At 41.2% G+C, this 23,792-nt stretch overlaps 2 protein-coding genes across 4 annotated transcripts in view; one reads left to right on the top strand and one right to left on the bottom strand.

Moving 5' to 3' along the window:
- celf4 (CUGBP, Elav-like family member 4) overlaps positions 1-1,511 on the top strand; it is a 76,840-nt gene extending 75,329 nt beyond the window's left edge. For all 3 annotated transcript variants that reach the window (XM_070850868.1, XM_070850884.1, XM_070850875.1), the window contains 2 exons: positions 132-275; positions 1,384-1,511. In XM_070850868.1, the coding sequence (XP_070706969.1) occupies positions 132-275; positions 1,384-1,511 (272 nt within the window). The remainder of the gene's footprint in view (positions 1-131; positions 276-1,383) is intronic.
- A 7,855-nt stretch (positions 1,512-9,366) lies between these two features.
- kiaa1328 (KIAA1328 ortholog) lies at positions 9,367-23,781 on the bottom strand. Its single transcript, XM_070848199.1, has 12 exons — positions 23,727-23,781; positions 23,248-23,283; positions 22,861-23,135; positions 22,583-22,683; positions 22,339-22,454; positions 17,085-17,209; positions 15,621-16,006; positions 15,269-15,478; positions 14,953-15,048; positions 14,729-14,820; positions 14,415-14,523; positions 9,367-9,749 (listed from the first exon to the last, which is right to left on the bottom strand). The coding sequence occupies exons 1-12, from the start codon at positions 23,779-23,781 to the stop codon at positions 9,521-9,523; spliced, it is 1,830 nt and encodes a 609-aa protein (XP_070704300.1). The 3' UTR covers positions 9,367-9,520.
- Positions 23,782-23,792: the final 11 nt, after the last annotated feature.

Raw genomic sequence — 23,792 nt, 5'->3', positions numbered from 1 at the left:
GCCACGGTCAAGATTTTACACTCCTCTCTCTCTCTCTCCTTGTCTCTCTTTCTCTGACCTTTGCCCTTTATCTCTTTTTCCCTCTCCCTGTCTCTCTCTCTCTCTCTCTCTCCCTCTGTTTCCATGTGCAGGACCAGAAGGTTGCAACCTGTTCATCTACCACCTCCCTCAGGAGTTTGGGGATGGAGAGCTGATGCAGATGTTCCTGCCTTTCGGTAATGTCATCTCCTCCAAAGTGTTTGTGGATCGGGCGACAAACCAAAGTAAATGCTTTGGTGGGTAAAAATGACCAAACCAAAAGATTATTGGTTATTTATTCTGATTATTCTTTTTTACTAATCACCTTCTTTACCGCAGTCAACACCCCCCTCCTAACCTCTCAACACCCCTCCCTTACAAAAATGAAAACAAAACAGTGGAGAACTTCTCTACAGTTGTGCAAAAGCTGGTTGTTACTAAAAAGAAAGAAAAGAGACTTAGAGTGTCTGAATTCTTCTATTAATCATTTTTCTTTTGAAGCTATGATTCATTTCTTATTTTGATAAATATTTCAGGTAGATATATATATATATATCTGTTATAACATTTCTAGCAAGAGTCAAACTGAACATGATTGAAATCAGTTCTGTTTTAGTGCCACATTTGCACAGTTACATTGCCACTGTGCTCTTTTTTGACATATAATACAAATGCTGACTGTCAGTCTCCAACTTACTGTAAGCAAAAGCAGTGCAAGCTTGCAATGCAAACAGTTGCTGTAGCATGCAAAGATAGAGAACTGCTGTCGCACTGTACGCCACTGACAGCACAACTTAGCCGAACGTATAATTATGTGGCAAATTAAAAATGGGTTGTGGAGAATACTTAATGGCGAGTCCGTCAGGTGCAACCTATTTGCAAAGTAGCTTTTGCTCATTAATACAACACAATATTCATGTTGTATTATTCATGTTGCAATTTTAAGATGCAGGTTTTAATTTGTGATTCGATGCCTTTCCACTTTCAAGTGGAAGTTACAAAACCGAGACTGGAAAATAGCACAACCATGTTGATGTTTTGGTTTTACATCCCATCACCAAGTTCATATTGTGATTTTGCTTGCATGCTGTGCTCTCTGTTCTAATTGTGATCTCTTGTTGTTGTCATACTGTATGTATGTTAGCTATATTAACGATAATGAAGTGATATGTCTTAGAGTATTTATTATATTAATGTTTTTAGCTTTATCTACAGATGAAAGTTTTGGACTTATACATACATGTGAAAGACTGCGTCATCTTACTCAACTCATCTTCATTATCCATTCTTTTGTCACCCCAAACTGTCCTTGCCTCTTCATCTAACCACATTCGTCTGTCTCTCTCTCCTCTGGCCTTTCCCCAGGGTTTGTGAGCTTCGACAACCCAGGTAGTGCCCAAGCTGCGATCCAATCAATGAACGGCTTCCAGATCGGCATGAAAAGACTCAAGGTGCAGCTGAAGAGGCCAAAGGACGCCAACCGCCCCTACTAGCCCCCGCCCCCGCCCCAGCCAGCCGCCGCCTACCTGGCGGCCGGGGCAGCCGCCGCACACAGGGAAAGACAGGTCAGACATCGACGCCGACTCATCTGGAAACATTTGTTGTCACTTTGGTTTGATAGGTGATTAAGTGAACTAATGCATGCACAACCACTGCATATTATATTGACAAACGCTCAAATGGCAAGCCCATTTATGGCACTGCCTGATGTCGTTTCAGTAACCTTTTATAAATGTCATAAAACATTTGCAGATGCCTAATAACTAGCTGATCATCTGCAAATTGCTTGTAAAGAATAGTGATGAAGTTTTACCCCTCTGTTGATAGTTCAAGTACACATTTGTAAATGTTAATTCCATCCACACTCACTTTCAGTAATCTCTAGAGTTTGATGATTGACAGTATATTAAGAATTAAACATTTTATATATATTATGTCATTATTATGCCTATGTTATAAATGTATGCCCTCTGCCATGCATCTGATATAAATATTATAGTCAGTTTTTATGGCTGGTTGAAACAAACAAAGCTGTAGGAGCATTTACTTACATGTGGCCTCCTCTATTTGTAGAACAGATTTACAGTAAGTGACCCTGTATGTTACCCTGTAGGTATAAGATAATTGGTAAATGGTTCGGTGTGTTGCAGAGGGAAGGAATTGCTTCCAAGGGAGAGGCATTTATTACCCCTCAGGCGGGTAATTGTGCTGTTCCTCTTTGTCTCCTCCCTTCATCTGTGTGATGGAGAGTTTAGGCTGTGTCGTTCATTCACCACTGATGACTTAATTCAAGGGCAACTTATCACCCACTCACAAACTAACTGAACCATACCAGACGGTGCCCCGAGGCAAATCACTGTTGGAGGAGTAGTGCCGTCTCAAATGAATGTGTCACAAAATAACTGGCATCCTCACTTTTGATGTATAAAACCATTTTCAACACAACAATAGAGAAAACATCCTTTTTTGATTTCCCTTTCTTTTTGAGATTGACAGTTATTACATTGTTTGAAATCTCATCTGATAAACAAACACATTGCCATTTTTGCTCTCGCCTTCCCGGTTTTACAATTATTGTATCCAAATATGATAATAATTCACATTATGGTGCAGAGTTATCAGACTGACGAGTCCATATTCACTCAGCAAGCTGGAGTACTACTTAACTTCTGGTGGCACATGATAGTTAAGGTGTGTCTTAAATCCCTTCATCATCTCAAAAGTAGGATTAAACAGTTTGATTTAAATTAAAAAAACAAAGCTTAATTGTTTATCACATAGGAGATTACAAAAGCGTCAGTGGCAGGGAGCTAAATTGATTCACTGCAGGATGAGTACTGATTTGTTTTCAAAATTGTCTCAGCAAAATTATCTTTGTTTATCCACACCCGAACTTAGTCTTAGGGCTTTTAAAGATGCTTCAGAGAGGCAGGTGTCCTGTAAATATGTTCCCCTGCTCCATCTGCATGGAAATACAGCAAAAATTAGGGATAATATCATGGCAACAACTTTAAACATAAAAACTGCCCAAGTGTCAATTAATTATAACGAAAATTGCATTAAAAACAAATATTTCCACCATTAAACTGCCTTTAATGCTCCAATGCAGTGCAGAAGTGTGGCCCCAAAATAGAGTTCCAAGTAAATAAATAACTGGACAAAAAACTGATTATTCTTTTGGATACTTTAAGCTTCTGTAAACACACAACTACCCGTATCAAGCACATTTTCAGCAACATCTTAAAACAACCACATGCTAACAAGAGCGAGAGTCCACAGCCATGCTAACAGCTCTGTGACACTGTACGTAAGCATAGCAGTGCTTTGCTAACATGCTAACATTTAGCATAATCTTGGTTTACAGTGTTAGCATGCTAACATTTGCTAATTAGCTCTAAACACAGGCTAATGGGAATTATCTTTAGTTTTGCAGGTATTTGGTCATAAATCAAAGTATTTGACTAATAATTTGAGCTGATGATGGGATTAGATGAAATATTATTGCAATTAATTGTGAGGGGAACATAAATGTGTGCCAATTGGCACGGCGATCCGTTCAACAGATGTCAAAACATTTCACTTAAAAGCATAAAAGTGAACCTCATGGTGGCGCCAGAGTCATTGAGATACATCATCTGTACAACATTTTGTCCCAGTCCGTCCTGGTGATGCTGGGATGTTTTAATGAGTATCTGAAAACTCTGACTTGCTAATGAGGATCACCAGAGTCATTAGAGTTCATCCTCTGGGCACCATCAATATTTGTATCCAAAATTCACGCCAATCCAAAAGAGCGTTGAGATATTTGACCAAAATCTAAAAATGTCAACCTCATGGTGGTACATAGGGGAAAGTCGTGGGATCACAAAAGTCATCCTCTGGGGACCATGAACAAAAATCTGACCGTAATCCACTAGTTGTTGAGAAATTTCAGTCTGGACCAAAGTGGTGGACCAAGCGGCCATCTGTCAGATCAGCATGGCCAGTCCTGGATGATGTGCTTTACAACATTTTACTGTGCATGAAACACCAAGCTTCTCTTTGTTTCGTTTTCCTACATGCTACTTGAATCAAACGATGTCGATTTCTTCTGTGCTTTTCAGGTTTTGTTGAGCTGAATCATATGTTGACTTCTTGCTACCCGCCACTGAGTGCAAACTCAACATCTGGACCACTGAGGCTGCTTCAGGAACAGAGGAGAGAGAGGGAGAGCGATGACCGAGTCAAGGACACCTCCTTTTGGATGTACTAAAACTTTGGAACTCAGAGAGAATTTGTACCAGCCTGGTTAGCCCCAGGACCTTTTTTCTTCTGCACACATATACACACCTCTTTCCCCACAAAAACCCTGCTTGAATGACAGCTACCTTTTCTGGACCACAAAAACTTTTACTTGAACAATGAGAAAAAAAAGAGCAAAAGAAACTACATCAAACCTACTTACAATGACCAACCCCGCTGAACTCTGAAAGGGAATATGGATGTCAAAAGTCCAACAAGAACAAAACTTTTTAAAAACTGAATAGAAGATTGCCGTAGGAGATCTTTCTGTAAGATGGTTTGAGTTTTGGGCAATTGACTTTTGAAGACCAATTCATAAGACTTGAAACAAGAAGGGACAAGAAATTCTCGGAGAGAGAACTTAAGTAGGGAATGTGATATTTTCAGGACACAAATTGGCTTCGATTTGGGATGGCCATCTTTAGCTCGGAGTGCCTGTCCGTTTCCAGGGGATACCGTTGCCAAGGAGAGCCATAGCAACGGTCTCCAGGGAGTCTTACCTGTCATTCCTTAGTTGTTTTAGGGACCAAAAGACCAAACATTTTTATTGCTGAGGACTTGTAGCTCTAATATACTCGGACCACTGCATCTCTGTCAGTCAGTGTTAACTGGTTGAGGAGTTGCACTTAAAAGAAGTGTACATTTCGAATATATACAACACATGTATATATACATATATATTGCTGATGTGCTTTTTGAATACAGGCAAAACTATTTCAGATGACCAAATGGGGTCTCTCACTTCGCTAGTTTACAATTACTCAAAATGTTTATTTTTTTCTCTTCTCATTTTGTCTTGGGAGGGATGGCGAGTGCATGGGAGGGGCTGCTCCGTATCACAGCCTTATCTTTTTTAACTTGACATCCTAACCTCATAGATAGAATAACATCAGAAACGTTTGAAATATATGAACTTGTTTATATTTGCAGTACATATATATGTATAACAAGCATTCAAGCAAATGTATTCATATATACAGTATATATGGATAAATAGATATTAATCACAAACAAATATATGTATTTATATGCACATATTTTATATATGTGTGTCTGTATATAGAACGGCTACTGACTATGTTGAGCTGTAATTTTTTGTAGATTTTAGCTGGAGTTTGAAACATTGCTCTGCTTGGGAAGAATCGCAAATCTGGCAGCTCCCAAAAACTGCAGGCATTCCTATCTCTGATTACCTATATGCTGACACACAATATATTGCTAAAAGATACATGTGTGAGAATACACATATGGTGTAAATATTATCTGAAAATGCAAAAAGCCACATCTCAGTAGCAGGCTTTAAGAGAATCAGGCTAAATGATTTTAGAGGAAAAGGACAATTATCTTCGACTCTATTCCAAACATATCTTTTGAGCTCACACACACACACACACACACACACACACACACACACACACAAACACACACACGCAAACTTCTCTTTGAAACTTGAACCAAAATGAATACGTCTCACAACCCTTGCTCTCTTTTGCATTCAGTAAAGTGCATGTAGCGTATGGGCTGTCACCATGTCAAGGTGTGCCTTGTCACCTGCAGAATCTGCCATCAAGCACTGTGCTCTCTGAAAACAAAGAAAAAAAAAAAACTAAACACACACTACTGCAAGCAGCCAACGCGCTATTATGATGTCAAAACTACAGCCAGATCCATATCATTTCTCAACCATGTAGAGAGCTTCAAGTGCATGTCCAATATAACAAACCGTCCGACCACTGTTGGTCCATCAACGTCTTTGGATAAAAAAAAAAAAAATGCATTTAGAACTAATGTAGATTCATGCGATTACACTTCAGATAAAAGCGGGCATTAGGTAACCTGTTAGCACAGGTACTAACTATCAAAGCTGTGTGCAGGGCACCTGTGACGTTCCACGGGTTGGACTGAAAACTAGGCGTGAAGTTCAGGGTTTGCGACTGACATGATGTTCCTTGATAGGAGAAGTGATTGAGCTTACTGGACCTGATGTTAGGTTTTAATGGTGATGTAATATTGATGAATATGTCATAATTAGAGAGCTGGCTTCCCACTGAAAAGAAAAAGGGAGGTTTTACGTACTTCCCGACCCAGCAGTAAATGTGTGGATCTCTGCTGGTGATACTTGACATGAAGCATATCCTTTGGAAGATGTTATATTGCCTTATGTTATATGTCCTCATACGATTAAATAAAAACATAAAAGCATAATGAAACTGTAAAATGAAGCAATAAGTGTGAAAAGCCATTTACCCATTACAACTGCTGTATCACTGAGGCTGGTTTCATATTGCTTTAGCATACAGTTTCTCATAAAGTCTACAAAAGTGGTATGAACACCTACTATACACCTGCAAAAGGTCAACAGACTTGGATTTATTGGACCCTGCATTCAACACATATTCAGCTGCTGGAGATTACTCAATGAATATTTATATATATGAATATTTATAAGGCTATATGACACTCTGGAAGACAATGCTTCCTGTTGGGTGCTGTTACTAGTTTTTCCTATAAACTGCTCATTATGCCGATCCCTAGTGTCTGTGTCCAACCTTTTTAGCAGATTGAATAATTTAACATTTACCTTCTAAATCCAGCGAGGCCAAAAGACGCCACTACACATCCCAGGATGCCACCGTTTTGTGTGTGCCACATAACAATGCCCCGAGCATGCCGCACAGCGCAAACCGGATGACCATGATGCTCTGGCAGTGTCTGTGGTTGGTTAGTACAAACCGCCATGTACATCCACCTGAGCAGTCTTTGAGCTAACAATAAAAACTGAGGCTAAATGTCATGATTGGTATCCCTGGTCGTCACACTGTGTGCCCTTTTTGACCCCCCCCCCATTCCCTTCCCAACCCCGCTGCTCTGAGAAAATTGAAAAAGGTGTCGATACGGTCCGTGCTTTTCTAATGGTTTGTTTGAGCAATCACTCATGTCTTTCACCTGGCCCATGTTTTCACGTCGAGTGAAATAAAGGAGGGGAAGCAGAGCGACGACGGGAACTAGAATGCCAAGCACCTCTTCTTCATTTGCTCCAATAAGCTGCAAGTTTACATGAGAAAAGTAAAACAAAGTATAGTGGTTCAAAAACAACAAGAAATACAGCAGAAGTTTGAATATAAATATATATATATAAATATATACATAAACCGATGAATATACTGTAAATTGTTTCTTTTTTTGCTCTGTTTTCCTCTGTACATAGGTTTGCATATTTTATAGGACTTTTACTTCTATCTACAAGGACTGGATAAAGTACTTTAAATACTTTAAAAAAAAAATATATGAATGAAAACATGATAATGCTCAATAAAACCAGGTACAAAAAAAATAGTCGCTAGGATACGGTACAAACTGTAGGACCTGACCAAGGCATTTATCCAGAATACAGTCAGGGAGAGCATTGACCTCAGTTAGAGCTTAGACACACATTGACCTATTTTATAAAAAAAAAAAAAATACTTTGATGGGTTCTATTCATTTATCTATTTGTTTAGATATTTATTTATAAGTCATGTCTGAGATAATATGCATGCTTTCATGGCATTATTTTTCTATGAGTTGGTACGTGACCAAATAGTTTTTATATGACATGCATGGGCCACTGTTGTGGTCCACAGATGATCATTGTTCCTGTCTGCAGGACCATGCCTTCAGCACTTCTTTGATGGTGATGTCAAAGACAGATTTTAATCATTTATTTATGTGTTTATTTATGTGATTTATTTATTTATTTATTTGTGTTTATGCATTTATTTATTTGTGCTGTTTGATTCAAGATCTGAGCTCTATTATTGCCACTGACATGTTTGCTTGCAAGTGCTACCTTGTATCACTACATCACATGTTACCACACTGAGCATTAGCAATCTCTAAATTTAACAACTTCAAAGACTGATTTTACATTTTCCTCTTTCTGATAAACTATTCCAAACAATGCAGTACAATACTAAAGCCTTATGTATATTTGTAATTAAACATTCATATTGTTCTTTTCCTAAAAGTTAAAGCTAAAAAAAAAAAAAAAAAAAAAAAAAAGATGCCCATTGGGGGATTCCTCTTTCAACATGAGTACCATTTGCCTCTATTTTGAAAAGTTTTAAACAAAGTGGAGAAAAAAAAGGGGCAGTTCAAAGTTGTGTCAATCCCTCATTACCAGACAAGTAATCATGACAGAAGATATGCCTTGGGGTTACTATAAGTTGCTGCTAATATGTAAGGAGCTAATGTCTGGTGAATTGTTCATCACTGATTAACTACTTGCATAAAATGCCAGTTCTTTACTCCCCTTCTGCTTTTCCCACCCTGCTTTGTATTGTTCAACAGAGCTCTGATCTTGTTCAACTGATGTGTTCTACCAAGAGCAAAATTCAATGAAAACTGCACTATCTCATCAAAAATGATTATCATTGTTTTCAGTGCTGTTATCAGTGGTTTTATTTCTAAAGCTCAGTAGTGTTGTTAGAATCACATTTTACTCCATATGGTTTTCAAAGTATTCTGGAAATCTATTTCCCAATTTCAGCACATATGGAGGGTGGGGAAATGAATGTTGCATATTAAGCTTTGCCAGGTTCCTGATGAGCTCAGCTTCTGATTGGGCAGTGCGCTTTAGGCTCCCGCCCCTGTCTCTCCAGACTGCACCATTCTCTGGTCCCCTGAACTCTTTTTTTGTAATTTTAAATGAATGATGCGTCTCAGCTTAGCCCAATAATAAAGCACAGTCTAGAATAAAGCGTCCTGTGTCGTGTCATAATTATTGATAGCTTATCAAAATGTTGATTGCCCACATAAATGTCCCCATTGTTGCCTCCACAGAGGTCAAGTCATCAATAGTTTATCTCAAGAGTATATGAATAGATTTCTGGGAAATGTAGCTGGAAGATCTGGCATTGGATATGAGCAAGCTACTATTCAGGTTTTCATTTTAGTCATTATAATCAAATGAATGCAAATCGTATTAATGCTGTCAGTATGCTCGGGGACAATCGGCGTAGCTCACTGGTAAATAGTTTTCCTACGGTGGCAACATAACATTTCAATTACAAACTACTCCATGACTAATTCTGAATAAATATTTGTTTATTTGTATTAAAAGAACACAACAAGAGTACAATCTACAACATCATGATCACTCAAATTTAGAATGTCAACTGAAAATTAAATGCAACGCCAAACAGGTGACTGGGTTCTCTTTTGCTTCCAATATTCTCCTTTGTCAGCAAATGAAGAAAATATCCTCCAATATTTGGCTTTCCTCCAGGTCCTGCTGGCTACTGTGAGGATAAGGCCCAGCAGGGGTAAGCAGGGTTCTGCCCACTGGTTTGGGGGCAGAGGGGGCCAGCCTACGTTGAGAGGTTTTGGGTCTTCGAGTGGAGGCCTTGCTTAGCTCAGGTGCAGAGACAGGAGAAAAGATATCCAATAACTCAACCAGAGAAAAGTCCAACCTGAAAAAAATAAGTGAAACTTTGGGAGGTTTTTGTTGTTTCATTCAATTTAGTTTCTCTTTTTCTACGTTGTCTGCTTGTTTCAACGGTTGCATTGCTACATTTATAATACAGAACCCAGCAGAGCCCCGTGGACAGGCAATGCTGTAAATGAGCATCCTCGTGCTGTTTCATTGTAACAAAGAAACGCACGCAAAGACCGCCGGTTACATGCGTGCCTTCAATGATAAGCAGAGAAGGTGCAAGCCAAGGGATCAGCATCAGACATGCACAAGGCTAAAGTCTACTTGGAGTCCAACGCTTGTACTAAAATATTTTGTCATTCACCTTTCACTTGTTAACACAGACAATATGAAAGCAAATCTCTCTTCGACGTGTTAACAAAATCTTTGTTGCTGAAGTGTCTACTGAATCCTAACAAGCAGTGTTAACAAGTCAAAACCACTGGGGCGTTCCAACAGAAAAACACAGTTTTTTGCAGGTGCGAGAGAAAAAGAGGGAGAGAACCCGGTGCTTTCTCCCCTGGAATAGAAATGAGGGAATGTGCAGTGAAATAAATAAACCAAAACGGGGGAGATTAAGCTAATAGAGATTCAATCCCTCAGTCTGGCTGGCTTGATAAATTATTCAGTGTATACACAGTCGAACGACGGCCATTCCAGATACAAAACATGAATTCTTTAAAGCACGCTCCACTGATGTTGCTAACATAATTCTCTGCTCATTTAAAGCTGCATCGATTTGCATCGCGCGGCTCCGCACACAGCTCTCCCAGGTAAGGGCAATCTTTGGCATGTACTTGTTGATATGCATGTGGGTGGTCAGCAGACAGACACACCAGTGGAACCTCCAATCAGGGTGCATTTGTGCCCCTCCACATGGAAATACAGACCTTGATATGTCATGTTTTCACACTAACTGGAGGCAGCACATATCAGTAGCTGAAAAGCTTTAAAAGGCTATATTTTGCTTTGGCAACATGAACTAATGTATGCACATGTTTGAGCGTGAGGGAGAGAGAGTGAATGGGGGTTAAGTCGGCTGAGGGATGATAACTGATGAAAAAAGAGACCGGAGCTCAAGTAAGTAAATCTGTCTTCCTCATTTGGTCTCCTGTCTGTCAACAGCAAAGGAGAAAGGGAGAGCATGAGCAACAGTGAGTGTGTGTGTGCGTGTGTGTGTGTGTGTGTGTGCGCTTGTGAGATAGACTGGAAGCGAGTGCAGCTTTGTGGATAGAGAGGAAGGCAGAAAGGGAATGTGGGGGAGGGACTTTGGCTGGGTTCCTTCTCTCGAAATGTGAGAATTTGCATTTTTATTTGTTGATTTATTTAACGGACAGGGCTCTCAAACAGCCATCCATCAACAAACGACATGTTGGTAATGAATAATGCATCACTTACCGGCGGTCACAATCTATAACAAGGGGAGCGCGGGGGGTGGGGGTAGGGGTACAGTTTGGGCAGGAACAGAGGGAGTGGGAGCGGGTAGGGTAAGGGGAGGGGGGGGGTGGATGGCACAGAGATTGCACGAGGGCTACAGAGAATGCCAATAGATTTTCAGAGGGGTGTACAGTGCAACAAAGAACTTTATTTCTTGGCCCCGGTTTGTGTGAGGTAAAGTTGCGAATTGCTACTCGATATTAATACCCCCCAAGGGAGTCCTGGCAAATCTGTTTTACTGCTACATGCTTACAGGAAAATGTATGGAAACCAGTAGCAGGAACACAAGTTTCTGTCATTGCATAAAAAAATTTAAACAAATGTAAAAACGTTGGGTCATTTTGACTGCATGTAGAGACGCTGCATTGGCTATATTAAGTACTGTTAAATACCATCAGTGGAAAAGAAAGAAACCTTAGGGAGAAAGTGCAGAGAGTTGGTTCTGACAGTATGTTATTGATACTACAGACTCTTGTGCTTGTACGTAAAAATCAAAAAGCTCTTCTCATAGCTACTCTGAAACAGTGCCTAAGTATTCTGCCTTCAAACACTTAAAGTTTTTTGCACACATATAGAAGTGTACATTTTTTAGTGTAATAAAAACCTTTGGGCTTCGTTCTCCCAGTGCACCAATACGGTTTGTCTCTTTTCTAGCTCTGTAAGGCCTGATAAAATTTCCACAAAACTCCCCAGCCAATGCTCCCCACCGCCTTCTTCCCGCTCGTAACTTTCACTGCTTATTTGGCTCCTCTCTTTCATTAAAGATAGCCGTCTCGCCCCGGCGCCCCTTTTCATTTGCAGTCCAAACAGTAAGATAAAAAACCTATAATGGCCACTGCATATATCCCGCATGTCAATTTCCCAACCAATCAATAGCAGGCGGGCAATGGCAGGAAGGATGGAGATGAGATGGGCGGGGTGCGCTGGAACTGTCTCATTACTAACTAGCACAGGATTCATGAAAGGATTAAGAAGGTCACTTAATGTTAACCCCGGCTTCGTTTTGCAATTTGCACATCAAGATTGAATTGGTTAAGATTAGATGGTCACGAGGGGCACGTTGTTGCCAAGTAAAAAAGGGGTTTCAGGTAACAAGCCAAATCTCACTGTAAGACCAGACTTTTCTTTACTAATGAAAACTTCTTCATTTAATCTTCCTTTCTAGCCTAACACAAGTGTTTTTATATTGTTTATTACACACCGACAGCAGCTTATTTTCCTCACATTTTTGCTTTTATAGTAAGATAATAAGATTAAATGCGACTAAAAGAATACATAGCCTCTTATTATGTTTAGTTAACACGCCACTGTAACATATTTATACAACATAAGGCAACACTAATGACTTATGCTTCAGTTTTCAACACATGAAAATGAATATGGGGGAAAAATATCATTCCTCACGTCTTCACTGACAAAAGTCATAGAGCTCTGACAAGGTCCTGAAATGAGCTAAGAGCTCAACATACATATCTTTATCTTTTTTTACTTCAATTTATTTAGTTTATCTTTTTGAGCAATTTTATGAACAGATTTTCGAACAACAGCTGAGAAAAAAAAGACATATGTCGACCCCAAATCAGTGGATTATCAAAGGATTACAACTATCTGAAGGGACGCACATGAAAAAAACATGTTGCAAGAAAACCACAAAAGGCATCTGAGAGGCAGACTTCCTCATTACTGGTAGTAAAAAAAAAACTGTGCAGCTCAGAGTCCAACTATTTTAATAGGCTTTGGAGGTGTAAATGGATGGTAATAAGATCTGATACCCCGGGTCCCCTGCTGGAATTAATGGGCATCTGCTGGAGCTCACAGTTCAACTTGGACCGCGCGCTGCTTTGTTTAAGAGTTACTTATCTGAAGTTGTAAACTTTGAGCTGTTTTGAGGACTGATCCTCTCAGACAAGGGCGACAGCTGTCTTACAGTAAATTTATCTCATATCAGCCACCACTTTTGATCGGAGGAAATCTGACATTTTGCGAGTAAGAAATTGGATCAACTCTAGGAATAATATTTTTTAAAAATAAAGGTCTGCAGCACCACTTGCAAATTGCTTCTCAGCAACTGACATTTTTTTTTTTGCAATTTCACAGCAACTTAGAAGTCATGACACAGAGGCAGGCAAATACATGTGTGCACACACACACGCGCACACACACACACAGACGGTAAGCCGACACACAGTCAGGTTAATTACCATTCCGTGTAAAGGATATAAGAAAGAAGGTAATGAATGTCCTTTCCTTTTTAGGAAAGTCTGATGTCTTCGCTCAGTGATTCATTCCTGTCCTCAAAACCCTTCTCACTTCTTACATCTTTCTCACCATTTCCATTTCTATCCATCTCAACCTGCTCTAACTTTCCTCCCTTCCTATTTCTCACTTTATCCGACGCTCTCACCCCTCACCCACCCTCCAACACACTTTTAACATCCCTCGCTCACTCTTGCTTTCTCTGTCTCATTACTGTGGCAGAGAGAGAAGGGAGGGCAGTGTGTGCATCCAGAAGTCTGTTCAATTACACCTGCTGCAGGGTCCCCGCTAGGCCGACTAATGGAACGCAGCATGTCTCCTGACAGGCTGGCCACAGCGCTAGCTAGCCCAGTAAAAAGCTTCATTTAGCTTCTCACAGCTCAAAAAGTTAGCTAGACTAAGAAAAGGCATAATCTTGCCTCTAACATTGGAGCAACTGCAAACCCAGGAAATTCAAATTTTATACTTGTGTTATATTTATGTGTTTTGTTACATGTTAACATTTCTTGACAACTACTGGAAAAAACATCAATCGTCTTAAGAGGCCATAGACAATAAATAAAATACTGAAGCCCGACAGCCCACACATAATCTTCCCAATGTGCCCCACCAGGTAGTAGTAGCCTGCCCACAGAGAAACTCACTCAGACTTTCCTGCAGTAAAGAAGCTAAGTTAGTCCTGAACAAAGCTCTATTCAGAATTTCAAACTAGCACAGATAAAAGATTTGTGCCCTCCAGACACTGCATCCTTCAAGTGCTTAACTGTGCTGCTTTAACATTGTTGTTGAGCAGCTTTCCCTTTCCTTTCCTGAACGAATTCTGCAAGGTTAGCAAACACCTCCATGTTTCATATATTCATACTTTTTATCTAAAATAAAAATAGCACTGAAATGCTTCATTTACCTAAAAAAAAGAATAAACAGTAAATCTTTATTAATGATTCATTGATGTAGAGTATAGATGTATTACCTGGCCTCAGGGGTCTTTTGGATCACAGACACTGAGGTGGGCTTACTCAGGCTTGCAGGGGATTTAGCAGGAGATGTTGCCATGTCCTTTGTGGTCCGCTCTAAGACATCTGTTGAGAAATGCACGATGGGAGTGTTTTATTAAAAGCAAGAGCAGCAAGGCTGAGCGAAACACAGGCACGATTTTAAAAATGACCATCAAGACTTACAGTACTTTATCAAAGCTTTACATGTATAGAACGTACCAAAATAAACACTGTTTAAAAGGAATAGAAAAGAAAAAGAAATTCTGATTCACTGAAAATACAATCTTACCTTTGCCATTGTTCAGAGGAGCAGGTACAGCTTGCGATTTTTGTTCATGCAAATTCCGGACTGCAGGATGTACCCCTGCATCTCCACACACACTGTGCGCACACACACACACACACACACGTTAAGTTGGCCTCCATATGTGTGAGAGAGAGTTTGCATGTATCTGACTACAGTAGTTATATTTTGAGCGTCTGTCTTCCTGTCTACTGATCTTCTTGGTTTACCTGGAGGTTAAATCCTGGTGGGAGGGACCCTCCGGCTGTGGATCTCCATTTTTAGTATTTGAGTTGCTGAGATCAGATTGAGTAGCTTGTTGAAACCTAATAAGAATACGGAAGAAGAAAAAAAAAGAGAGAATGGAATGACTGTCAGCCTGCAATGACAGACACTAAAGTACAAGGACACAGAAGAAAGCGACTTAACTTGTTGGATAGGCGTGCCTACCTACTTATTTGGTGGTAACTATCTACTTTTGCCTCCAAATGTTTGCTAGCAATGTTACCAGATACGGTTCATTTCTCCTTGGCTTGTGTATTCTACCTGCTGTAATCGAGACGCGACTGGCATAGCTGCTGATTCTGTCTGTTGAGCCTCTCCTCCTGCTCAGCCAGCCGTGCCTGCAGCCTCTCTCTCTCCATCTCCAACTGCATCTTCTGCAGCAGCAGCTGGTGCCTCTTTTCCTCCCAGTCCTCGTGACCCAGCAGAGGCCTGGTCAGGCCCCCCGTGGCCTCCGAGCCAATGGCATTTCCACTGTGGAGCATGTGTATAAACATGCATTTCATTTGTGTAATATCGTATCATTTAATTGTTTGTTTGTTCATAAAATACACAGTAAAGTGATGCAATCATATGCTGGTATGATAGACCATGACTGTGCAGAGTACCGTTGTACCTTTCACACTCATGCTGGTTAAAGGTGTCGAGCTGGACTTTCTCTAGACGGGAGCCATTATGAGTTCTCCTTTGCTGAGTACCATAGCCACTGTCTTGACCGCTGCATTGGCAGTGATCACACCCGTAGTGGGACTCCGACTGTGGCTCCCTGCACTCCCTTTTCTGATTCCTGTGCTGTTTGATTGGATCACCAGTTGGACTGACACAGGAAAGAGAGGCAGGGTTGCTAAAGGTGTGTGCTGCTCCTCTTCCTCCACTTTCACTCCTATGCACTTGTGGCTGTCGTGCTCGAGTAGCAGCAAGGCAGAGGTATGAGCCATCAAAGAGTGAGCCATTAGCTCTGCTAGTAGATGTTCTGCTGGGAGCTTCCTCACTACTGAGCACCTGGACAGAGAACAAAGAGGACAATGAATGCGTTTTGGCCCGTTTAGGAAGCCTCTGAAAAATTGAGCGACCATTTCAGCCAAAAAATGTCAGACTGCTCCATAAAACCCTGATGTAGAGCTGTGCTACAAATTGGAATATCCCAATACTGAACTGGGAGTCACGTACCAACCTAATTGTCTCAGGTTACAATCTGCAGTAAACATTTTCCCCATGCGCCTGCATGAGCTGTTCAACAAGAGCTCACACATCAAATGCACTTCATGTGGCTTACTTTGTCCTGAAGCAATTTCTTCTTCAAGTCTACTTTCTTCCTTTTAACACTTGTAACTACAGTAACTGTGTGTGCGGCCAAAGCAATAGTGAGACACATAACAGTACTGCACCTGAAAACATCCTGTGTCGACACTGACAGAGGGACTCAAGCTGCTGCTGCTGTGAGCAAGCCGCTGCGCAGCTTGTATAGACATGATGTTAGGGCAGGGCTGGGTTTATAGCTGCACAAATGCAAATCATCCTTCAAAACTGGACAGTGGCCACAAGATTTAGAGGACAATTTTCAACTGAGCATAGCTGGCAGGTAAGCCAAGGTCAGGAACATTATGAGATAAACATAAGGAGGGAAGCCCATCTTATAGTTGACTGGGGAAGAGACTGTGACTAATTTGCCGAGGGTCAGAGAGCAGGCAAACACACATTATTCAGAGCCACTGCGGGACAATGAGGTTGGCCAAGTCATCTATTCTTACAGAAGCTAAAGCCAGAAAGGCGTCTTCGCTTCTTAAGTGTCACCTTCAGAGAGTTTTCACTATGTTGTAGTCATATCGAACCACTGACTGAAGTGGACCTCCATGGTTGTTTGCTGTGAATTATTATGGCACTTGGCCATGGGACAATGTGCTGTTGCGTGTGTTTCCACTAGATGTTTTTGTGCATGAGTGCCTGACGGATGACAAACAGGGGTGTTCTCTGAATATGGTTCACACAGGAGCAGGTCCATCTTGTTACACTATATGATGCACTCGCTACAATACATATATTTACAAACCTACCACACACACACACTCCTGCACGTTACCTTGCTCTGGGCTGGTGCCTCGCTGAGTTGGGCAATGGACTGGTTAAGTTTTGCCTGTTGCTGAGAAAGGTATTGTTGGTAGAGCCCAAGCAGCTCCTGGCACTCTCTGTACTGTTGCTGCAGGCCTGGAGGACCAAGGGTTAAGTAACTAACAAAGTTAAACAAGTAAACTGAACACACTGAACTGAACCTTCAGCTTAGAATGTTAAAACCCTCACATGAATTCAGCTGTGGAAAAGTAGACTGTAAGTACCATGAAATTGTGTGGCTGAAAGAGATGCAGGCTTAAATATTTTGATGAGAATTTTAAAAGGAAATAGTTTGAAAGTAAAAATGTGTGTGTGGCTCTACTGAGAGGGTAACCTTGTGCACAACAGCTATTTTGCTAAGGAAAAAGTCCCCCCCCCCGTGTAACGTAATTGGAAGAAAAATAGAAGCTGGATTTAGATTGACAATCTGAATTAAACCCTTGTTTCTGCAATCAATTACACATTGGACCAGAAAAGTAGAGAGAACAGCAAAGTTGAGAAAAAAGGGGGGGAAAGAGGCCAGCAAAATCAAAGTTGTTGTTGTGGCACAGAGCTTTCACCATCTGGGTCGGGCCAAGCTGTGTTGAGCTGAGCTGGGCAGTGCTGTGCCAGGCTATCTGCCAGACAGAGAGCTGGCAGACGCAAGAAAACTAATCTGGAGCGGAACTACTGCTGCGCCTCAGGAGCCCACTAATGACAGTGGCAGCACCACACCACACCAGCACATACAAAGATAATGAGCATGAGAATGGAGAGACTACACAGACACACTCACACACATTCAATAATCAACCTCGGTCTGACTCTTCCTAGTACACACACACACACACACACACACACACACACACACACAAACTCAGCCAGACATGAGAGCACAAATTCCCACCTGCACTGTGAACTGCCCACACACAAACACTACAATAAAACAAGTGGTACACACACTCCCACCCAAGCTGACCTTAAAGTGTGTTCCTCCAGGCCATATCTTTTTATGATGGTGGCCCTGCTCCCCCAGCTGATGAGTTTCTCAGCATCGGTTTAAAAAAAAAGGCCCCATTTTAAAGAGAAAATCAAAGTTCAAAGTAGAGTCTTATTGAAGGAATAGTTGGCGGAACACTCCATAAGAAAACACTTTGGTTGTTAGAAGACTTCAATCAGTCAGTGGAAATGAAACAGAGGGAAAAAGAAGAGAGCGGGGATGACTTTGAATTGAGGACCAGACACCAGACAAATGCAATGCAGGAGCTTCCATAAACATTGGGGAAATGTGAGGAAACCTTCCATCTAACTAAGGCTCCTCTACCGCTGCACTGATAATGTCCATGGAAGTGGTTCTATATGGAAAGCTTAAGGACATCACAAGGACATCACATCATGTAAACCTGTGCTGGTAGGTCTATTTATGCTGTATGAATAAGAAGGGGAGATACTGAATATGTTACAAAGCTACACCCCACCTCGGTTCAAGATAGAGAGTTGTGTGTTGTGACGAAAAATGCATGCATGCTGCTCATATTTCACCAACTTCACGTAAAGCACAACTTCCAAATGATTTTTCTTGCCTAAAACAAATGTTTCCTAATAGACACAAATACACAGTACAGTACTCTGGAATACAAATTGTGTTAGACGGGGACCCACGAACCAAAATTTGTGCTATAGTACAAACAGGACTGCAGCATCGTAGTGTCCCAGTGCCATAAATGACGGTAATGTGTGCTAATGTGTTGACAGGCTGACGCAGTCACTGGACAGCAAGCGCTAGGTAATCTGAACCGAGTGGAGCGACACTGATAAGATTCCACCTCTCTGCCCGTCGCCACACTAAACATGCTTCTTCCACAGCCTTGGACGTCAGCCAATGGGGGCCAAGCACCCGGCAAGCCCCTAGTTTACATCAGAACTGCAAAGTGCCAACAATGACTTACTCCTCCCCCTTGCTCCAAAAATACTCAGAATCAAGGGCTTGGGCTGAAGAGGCTTCAGACGGGGCCTGTCAAAATGATTCACTTCCCTGTCAGGCCGAGGCTCAAATGAAATAATGAAATCCACTTCAAGGTGGAACAAATTTGCACAGGAGGGGGGAATATTTTAAAGCCTGCTTTAGCACACTGTGCCAAACAGATTGAGCCTGAGCAGGAATGTGAGAGAAACGGGGGCGGAGACTGATGTGTATGAATGTGTGTGTAAGGAAGCAATGACGGGGAATTAATAGAAGAAGACAGTTTTTACATAACCGCTTCAATACTACTGAATCTACAGAAGAGACATTGAATGCAAGTCACACAATAAACCAATAAATGACTCCACACATCAGCTCACAATTATTTCAAAAATGCATTTGAAATACTCAGAGCAAACGTACAGTAAACCTCTCTCATCACAACTATTCCCAGCCATCTACACTGATATGATCACAGCTGAAATGTAACATCAGTTCTGCGTCCTGCTGAATGACAAATTATCTTGTTTCCATGGATTATGTCAACTGCAAGTTAACAATTCTCAGGGCCAAAAATCCACACACTACATAGTAAAGGTGTGCTGCCAACAACTCAATTCAATCTGAATTCCTTCAGGCGAGATTCAATGCATCATGCATTATTAATTTCACAATAAACCCACGATTGGTTCGACTTGATTTTATTATACTCAATTAAGCATTTAAACTGAAACAGTTATATGAACCTCACACTGAGGTACCAGTTCAATGAATGATATTTATTCACAAGGCCAAACTTTAGCCTCAGATGACAGCAGCTCTCAGTGTATTTATATATTTTTAACAACCTCTTCATGAATAAAGGCTTTCTTACTATTAAGCTCTACAGAATGGAGGGCTCACAAAATGTTCTTAATTCAACCAGTCAATATTTCTTAGCCACAACATTCAGAAGGTAGAGCTACGATAAAAAACAGATTAGTATTGAGTTTAATTTGTATTTCAAGACCTATAATAACCAGAGCACGCCTTACACAGTACATGACTTAAACATCACCCATTCCTTGGATAAAGGGAAGATAAACAACATCTAGACCAGATCATGACTTGATGCCCACAAAGCTGACATCAAGGAATATTAAGGGTTTACACCGCCAAAAAACAAAGAGCAAAGAATTCTCCAAATCTATCCTCTGATGCACGCTTATCACCAAAAGCACGCTCGATAATGCCAGATTTCCACATTGTGAATGTCATCCGTCCAAAACTTGGGAGGGTAAAAATGGGTTTAGCTCTGGCAATCCTGCATCACAACATGTAGTATTTTTCAATGACATATCCTAACAGAGCTGTTATTCCTCTCTCTCCATGGCCTCAGGATTCCCTCCAATTGTTTCAACTCAATAAATGGCACTAGCTGTAGCACCTGCTGTGCCTCGTTCTGGATACAGTGAGCAGAACCGTGCACCGTGTTAGTAACGCCACCTTGACTCCTGCCCATGCCAACATGCCTTGAAGTACAAAAGGCGTCCTTCCTATCTGAAACACAAATTCAGTCCTGTGCGCCAGTCAGTTCCAAATGTCAGCCCAACACCCCAAATATCAAGGGTACTTTTTCCCTCTCATCCAAGGTGGCTTGGGGCTAAGGTATAGCCCTACATTCTTTATACCCCTGACAACCCTGAATCTTGGTTAGATAAGATAAGCTGAGGCGTAATGGAATTAGACTTGACAAGACTCTCATTCAGTGTGTTTGCCTTTGGTATCTCCTTAACCTTTCAGAGAAGTGCCGAAACCTTCTGCCTGGGAAGAGCCTTCATGACTCTTGCTTGCACTTTAAAAGTCTATGTTATCCCCCCTGAGGTGCTTGGATCTGAACACTTTTTCCTCTCAAATACCTTTTTAATGGAGTTTAGAAGTTTGGTGTAAATGCCAAGTCTCCGAGCCAAAGTGCCTTTAATTGAGTTGTGCTTTCCTAATTTTCCTCGCCGCCGTTGCCAATCGTGCAATTTACCAGCCGGGTCAATTACTCTTCATATTTCGCAGTGTTTTTAACCTAAATTGACTGCTGGCGATGCTCTAGTTTGACCTGAGCGGAATTGTTATGAAGACAGTAGGTGGGTTGTGGGGTGCAATAAACAGCATACGATCGCTGTTATTCAAGCTAACCTCATGCTAGACAATCAAGAAACAGCTGCTGACCCACCTGATCTCATTTTGTAAGGAGGAACTGAAAAATATTCTACAGCTAACGTTCAGCGTTCAGGGAAGGTTACAAAAACACATGCTGCTGAAAGCATACACAGTGGTCTTCTCAGTAAACATCAAAATTCATCTTTAGATGATAAGATGATTTAGATGATTCGGGCCATGGCTCCAACCATGAAATTGATTCTGCACACAAACCGCGGAAATGCTACAAGCATTTGAAAAAGACAACTGCAGCAGGAATCAAATGATTTAAATGAATCTGCTCTATTTCTCTGTCTTTTGTATCAAATTGAAGGGTCTTGGCAAAACATTGTATGTGGCTTTCCTTAAGACAACACTGCCCCCTGCAGACTTTCTTATGGAATAGCACATAGAGCAATGGAAGCACAGAGCATGCAATAGATCATTTGAGGGGCTTTAAGTACAACTTACAGGGATGTGCAACCACTGGAGTTCAACATTACACCTTTCTGCACCACTTTGTGACATTTCCTCTGATTAAACAATGTTTTCTCCAGACATTCCTTTGAAGAATGGAATAATGGAACTGCGCCATCACACTTTACCATTACACTATCGGCCCAACTCTAAAATAGGGTGCTAAGTGCATCTCATCGTGGAATTTTAGCATACATTATAAAAATGGCATGGTAACATTTACCAAATTGCTGAAACTCATGCCCAGGAATTCTTGCGGGAGCTTTCTTTTCATCATTACGGTGCATTACATTCGCAGTAGCTGTGGTAGTAGACACTAAAGCCTTCCAAACAGCACTCAGCACACCGTGAAGCACATTTTATAACATCAAAATAGCTGTGTTCTCTAAAGTTTACTTTAAAAAACTAGCAAGGAGTACTAGGGATTTAAACCACTGTGGGTGCATTAATTCATTCCTTTACTATGAACCAGTAGTTTTGCAGAGCGACATAAAATGCACCACTGTTTCATTAAAAAAAAAACATTATGACAAATACAAAAAAAATCTGTTCACCCACCAATGGGCAGAGTGGTGGGTGATAGTGCCTAATTAACTGCTGTGTTTTTGTTTGTGCCTTTATCTTGAAAGGATACTCTCTCTTTCCTGTGCTATGACCAGGTTCTGTTGCTCCAGTTGTTGGATCTTGCGCTCAAAGTTTCCCTGTTCATCTTTCAGACGCTGCACTGACTCTTCTTTCTCCTCGCTCACTCTGGAGAACAGGAAATAACAATATTAAAGGGTAGATAGTCTACGTTATGCAAGATGCAAAGATGCCATTTAAACAATATTACACAAGAACAATAAGAGTTCAGTGGCATATAGCCCACTATTTGCTACCTGGCGAGTTCTTCGATGAGGTTTGCAATCCGGCGCTTATCTTCAGGACAGAGGTCCTTCAAACAGACCAGGCTCTTAGCTCTCTCAGTTTCGGAGATCGTCTGAGCAAAGAATGGTTAGCAGGTATAAGATGTCACCAGAAACGAATAATGAAATTCTGTCAGCCTCAATACACACTATGTATTCATATCATCCATATGCTTTCTTCCATATTCAAACGTCTCATCTCACATCCATGGACGGAGGGGAGAAGTAGCCTGCACAAAACGACGGTTTACCTGTGTCAAGGGGTGAAAATTAGAAGCGGATGGAGAGAGGGTGCACTCTGTAGCCTCAGTTGCACCTTGATGTGCTGGCACTTTTTCCTTGGTATAAACCCCAGAGCGCTCACTTTGTAAGCGGCCCTGTTTCTTGCCCCCTGTGTTAAGCGTGGTCTCATTCTTGCAGTCAGAGCTTCGCCTGGCTCGCACCTTGGGACCTCTTTTACTTGATGTGCCGCCGCTGCCTGGTCCCAAGCTGAAAGGGATCTTAGTCCTCACCTCTCCTTCTACTCCTGGGACAGTTTGAGGGTGGACAGAAGCAGAGGACAACATGTATACATGAGGTGCATGTAATTCTCTCAGACTGTGCTCAGAAATTGTGCAGACTATGTGACTTATACTCACCGGAAACAAACGCCAAAGGCTGCTCCTCATCGGACACTGTGTGGACAAAGCAACGAGGAGACAGGCGCTAAGTTTAGTTTGTTAAAGCTTTGCTTCCCAGACATTAATAATTCGCAGTCTTCCGGTTCTTGTGCAGTTAGCTGCCCTCTTACAATCACATAGTAACAAACAATAGCCCCTTTTTAAGCGCAAAGAGCTTAGCAGCACTAGAAAACCTAACAGCGTTACTTGCTAATGGTAGCAAGCAGGACTACTATTAACACTGAGTTTGGATATAAAACAGGAAACATTAAGTTAAAAGGGCTAACTTAACTCTAGTAGCTACCTCACTTCCTCAGAGACAAAAACTTTCCACCATTGACACAGAAGTAGCACCTGTAAGAGTCTTCCAAAAACTCCTATTCTATAACTTTATATTACAAATGTACGAATGGCTAATGAGCGAGGAAGCTGGTGTATTTCAGTAAAAGTAAGCAAACCGTCTTTCATCCAAAATATCCCCGAATTTCCACCTCTTGTTGCCGCTGCCGCCATGTTGAATCAAC

The sequence above is a fragment of the Pempheris klunzingeri genome, chromosome 2 (assembly GCF_042242105.1).
Source record: "Pempheris klunzingeri isolate RE-2024b chromosome 2, fPemKlu1.hap1, whole genome shotgun sequence".
In the NCBI taxonomy this organism is placed as follows: domain Eukaryota; kingdom Metazoa; phylum Chordata; class Actinopteri; order Acropomatiformes; family Pempheridae; genus Pempheris; species Pempheris klunzingeri.
The sequence above is the reverse complement of the archived record's forward strand: the minus strand, read 5'-3'. Positions and strand labels throughout refer to the sequence as shown.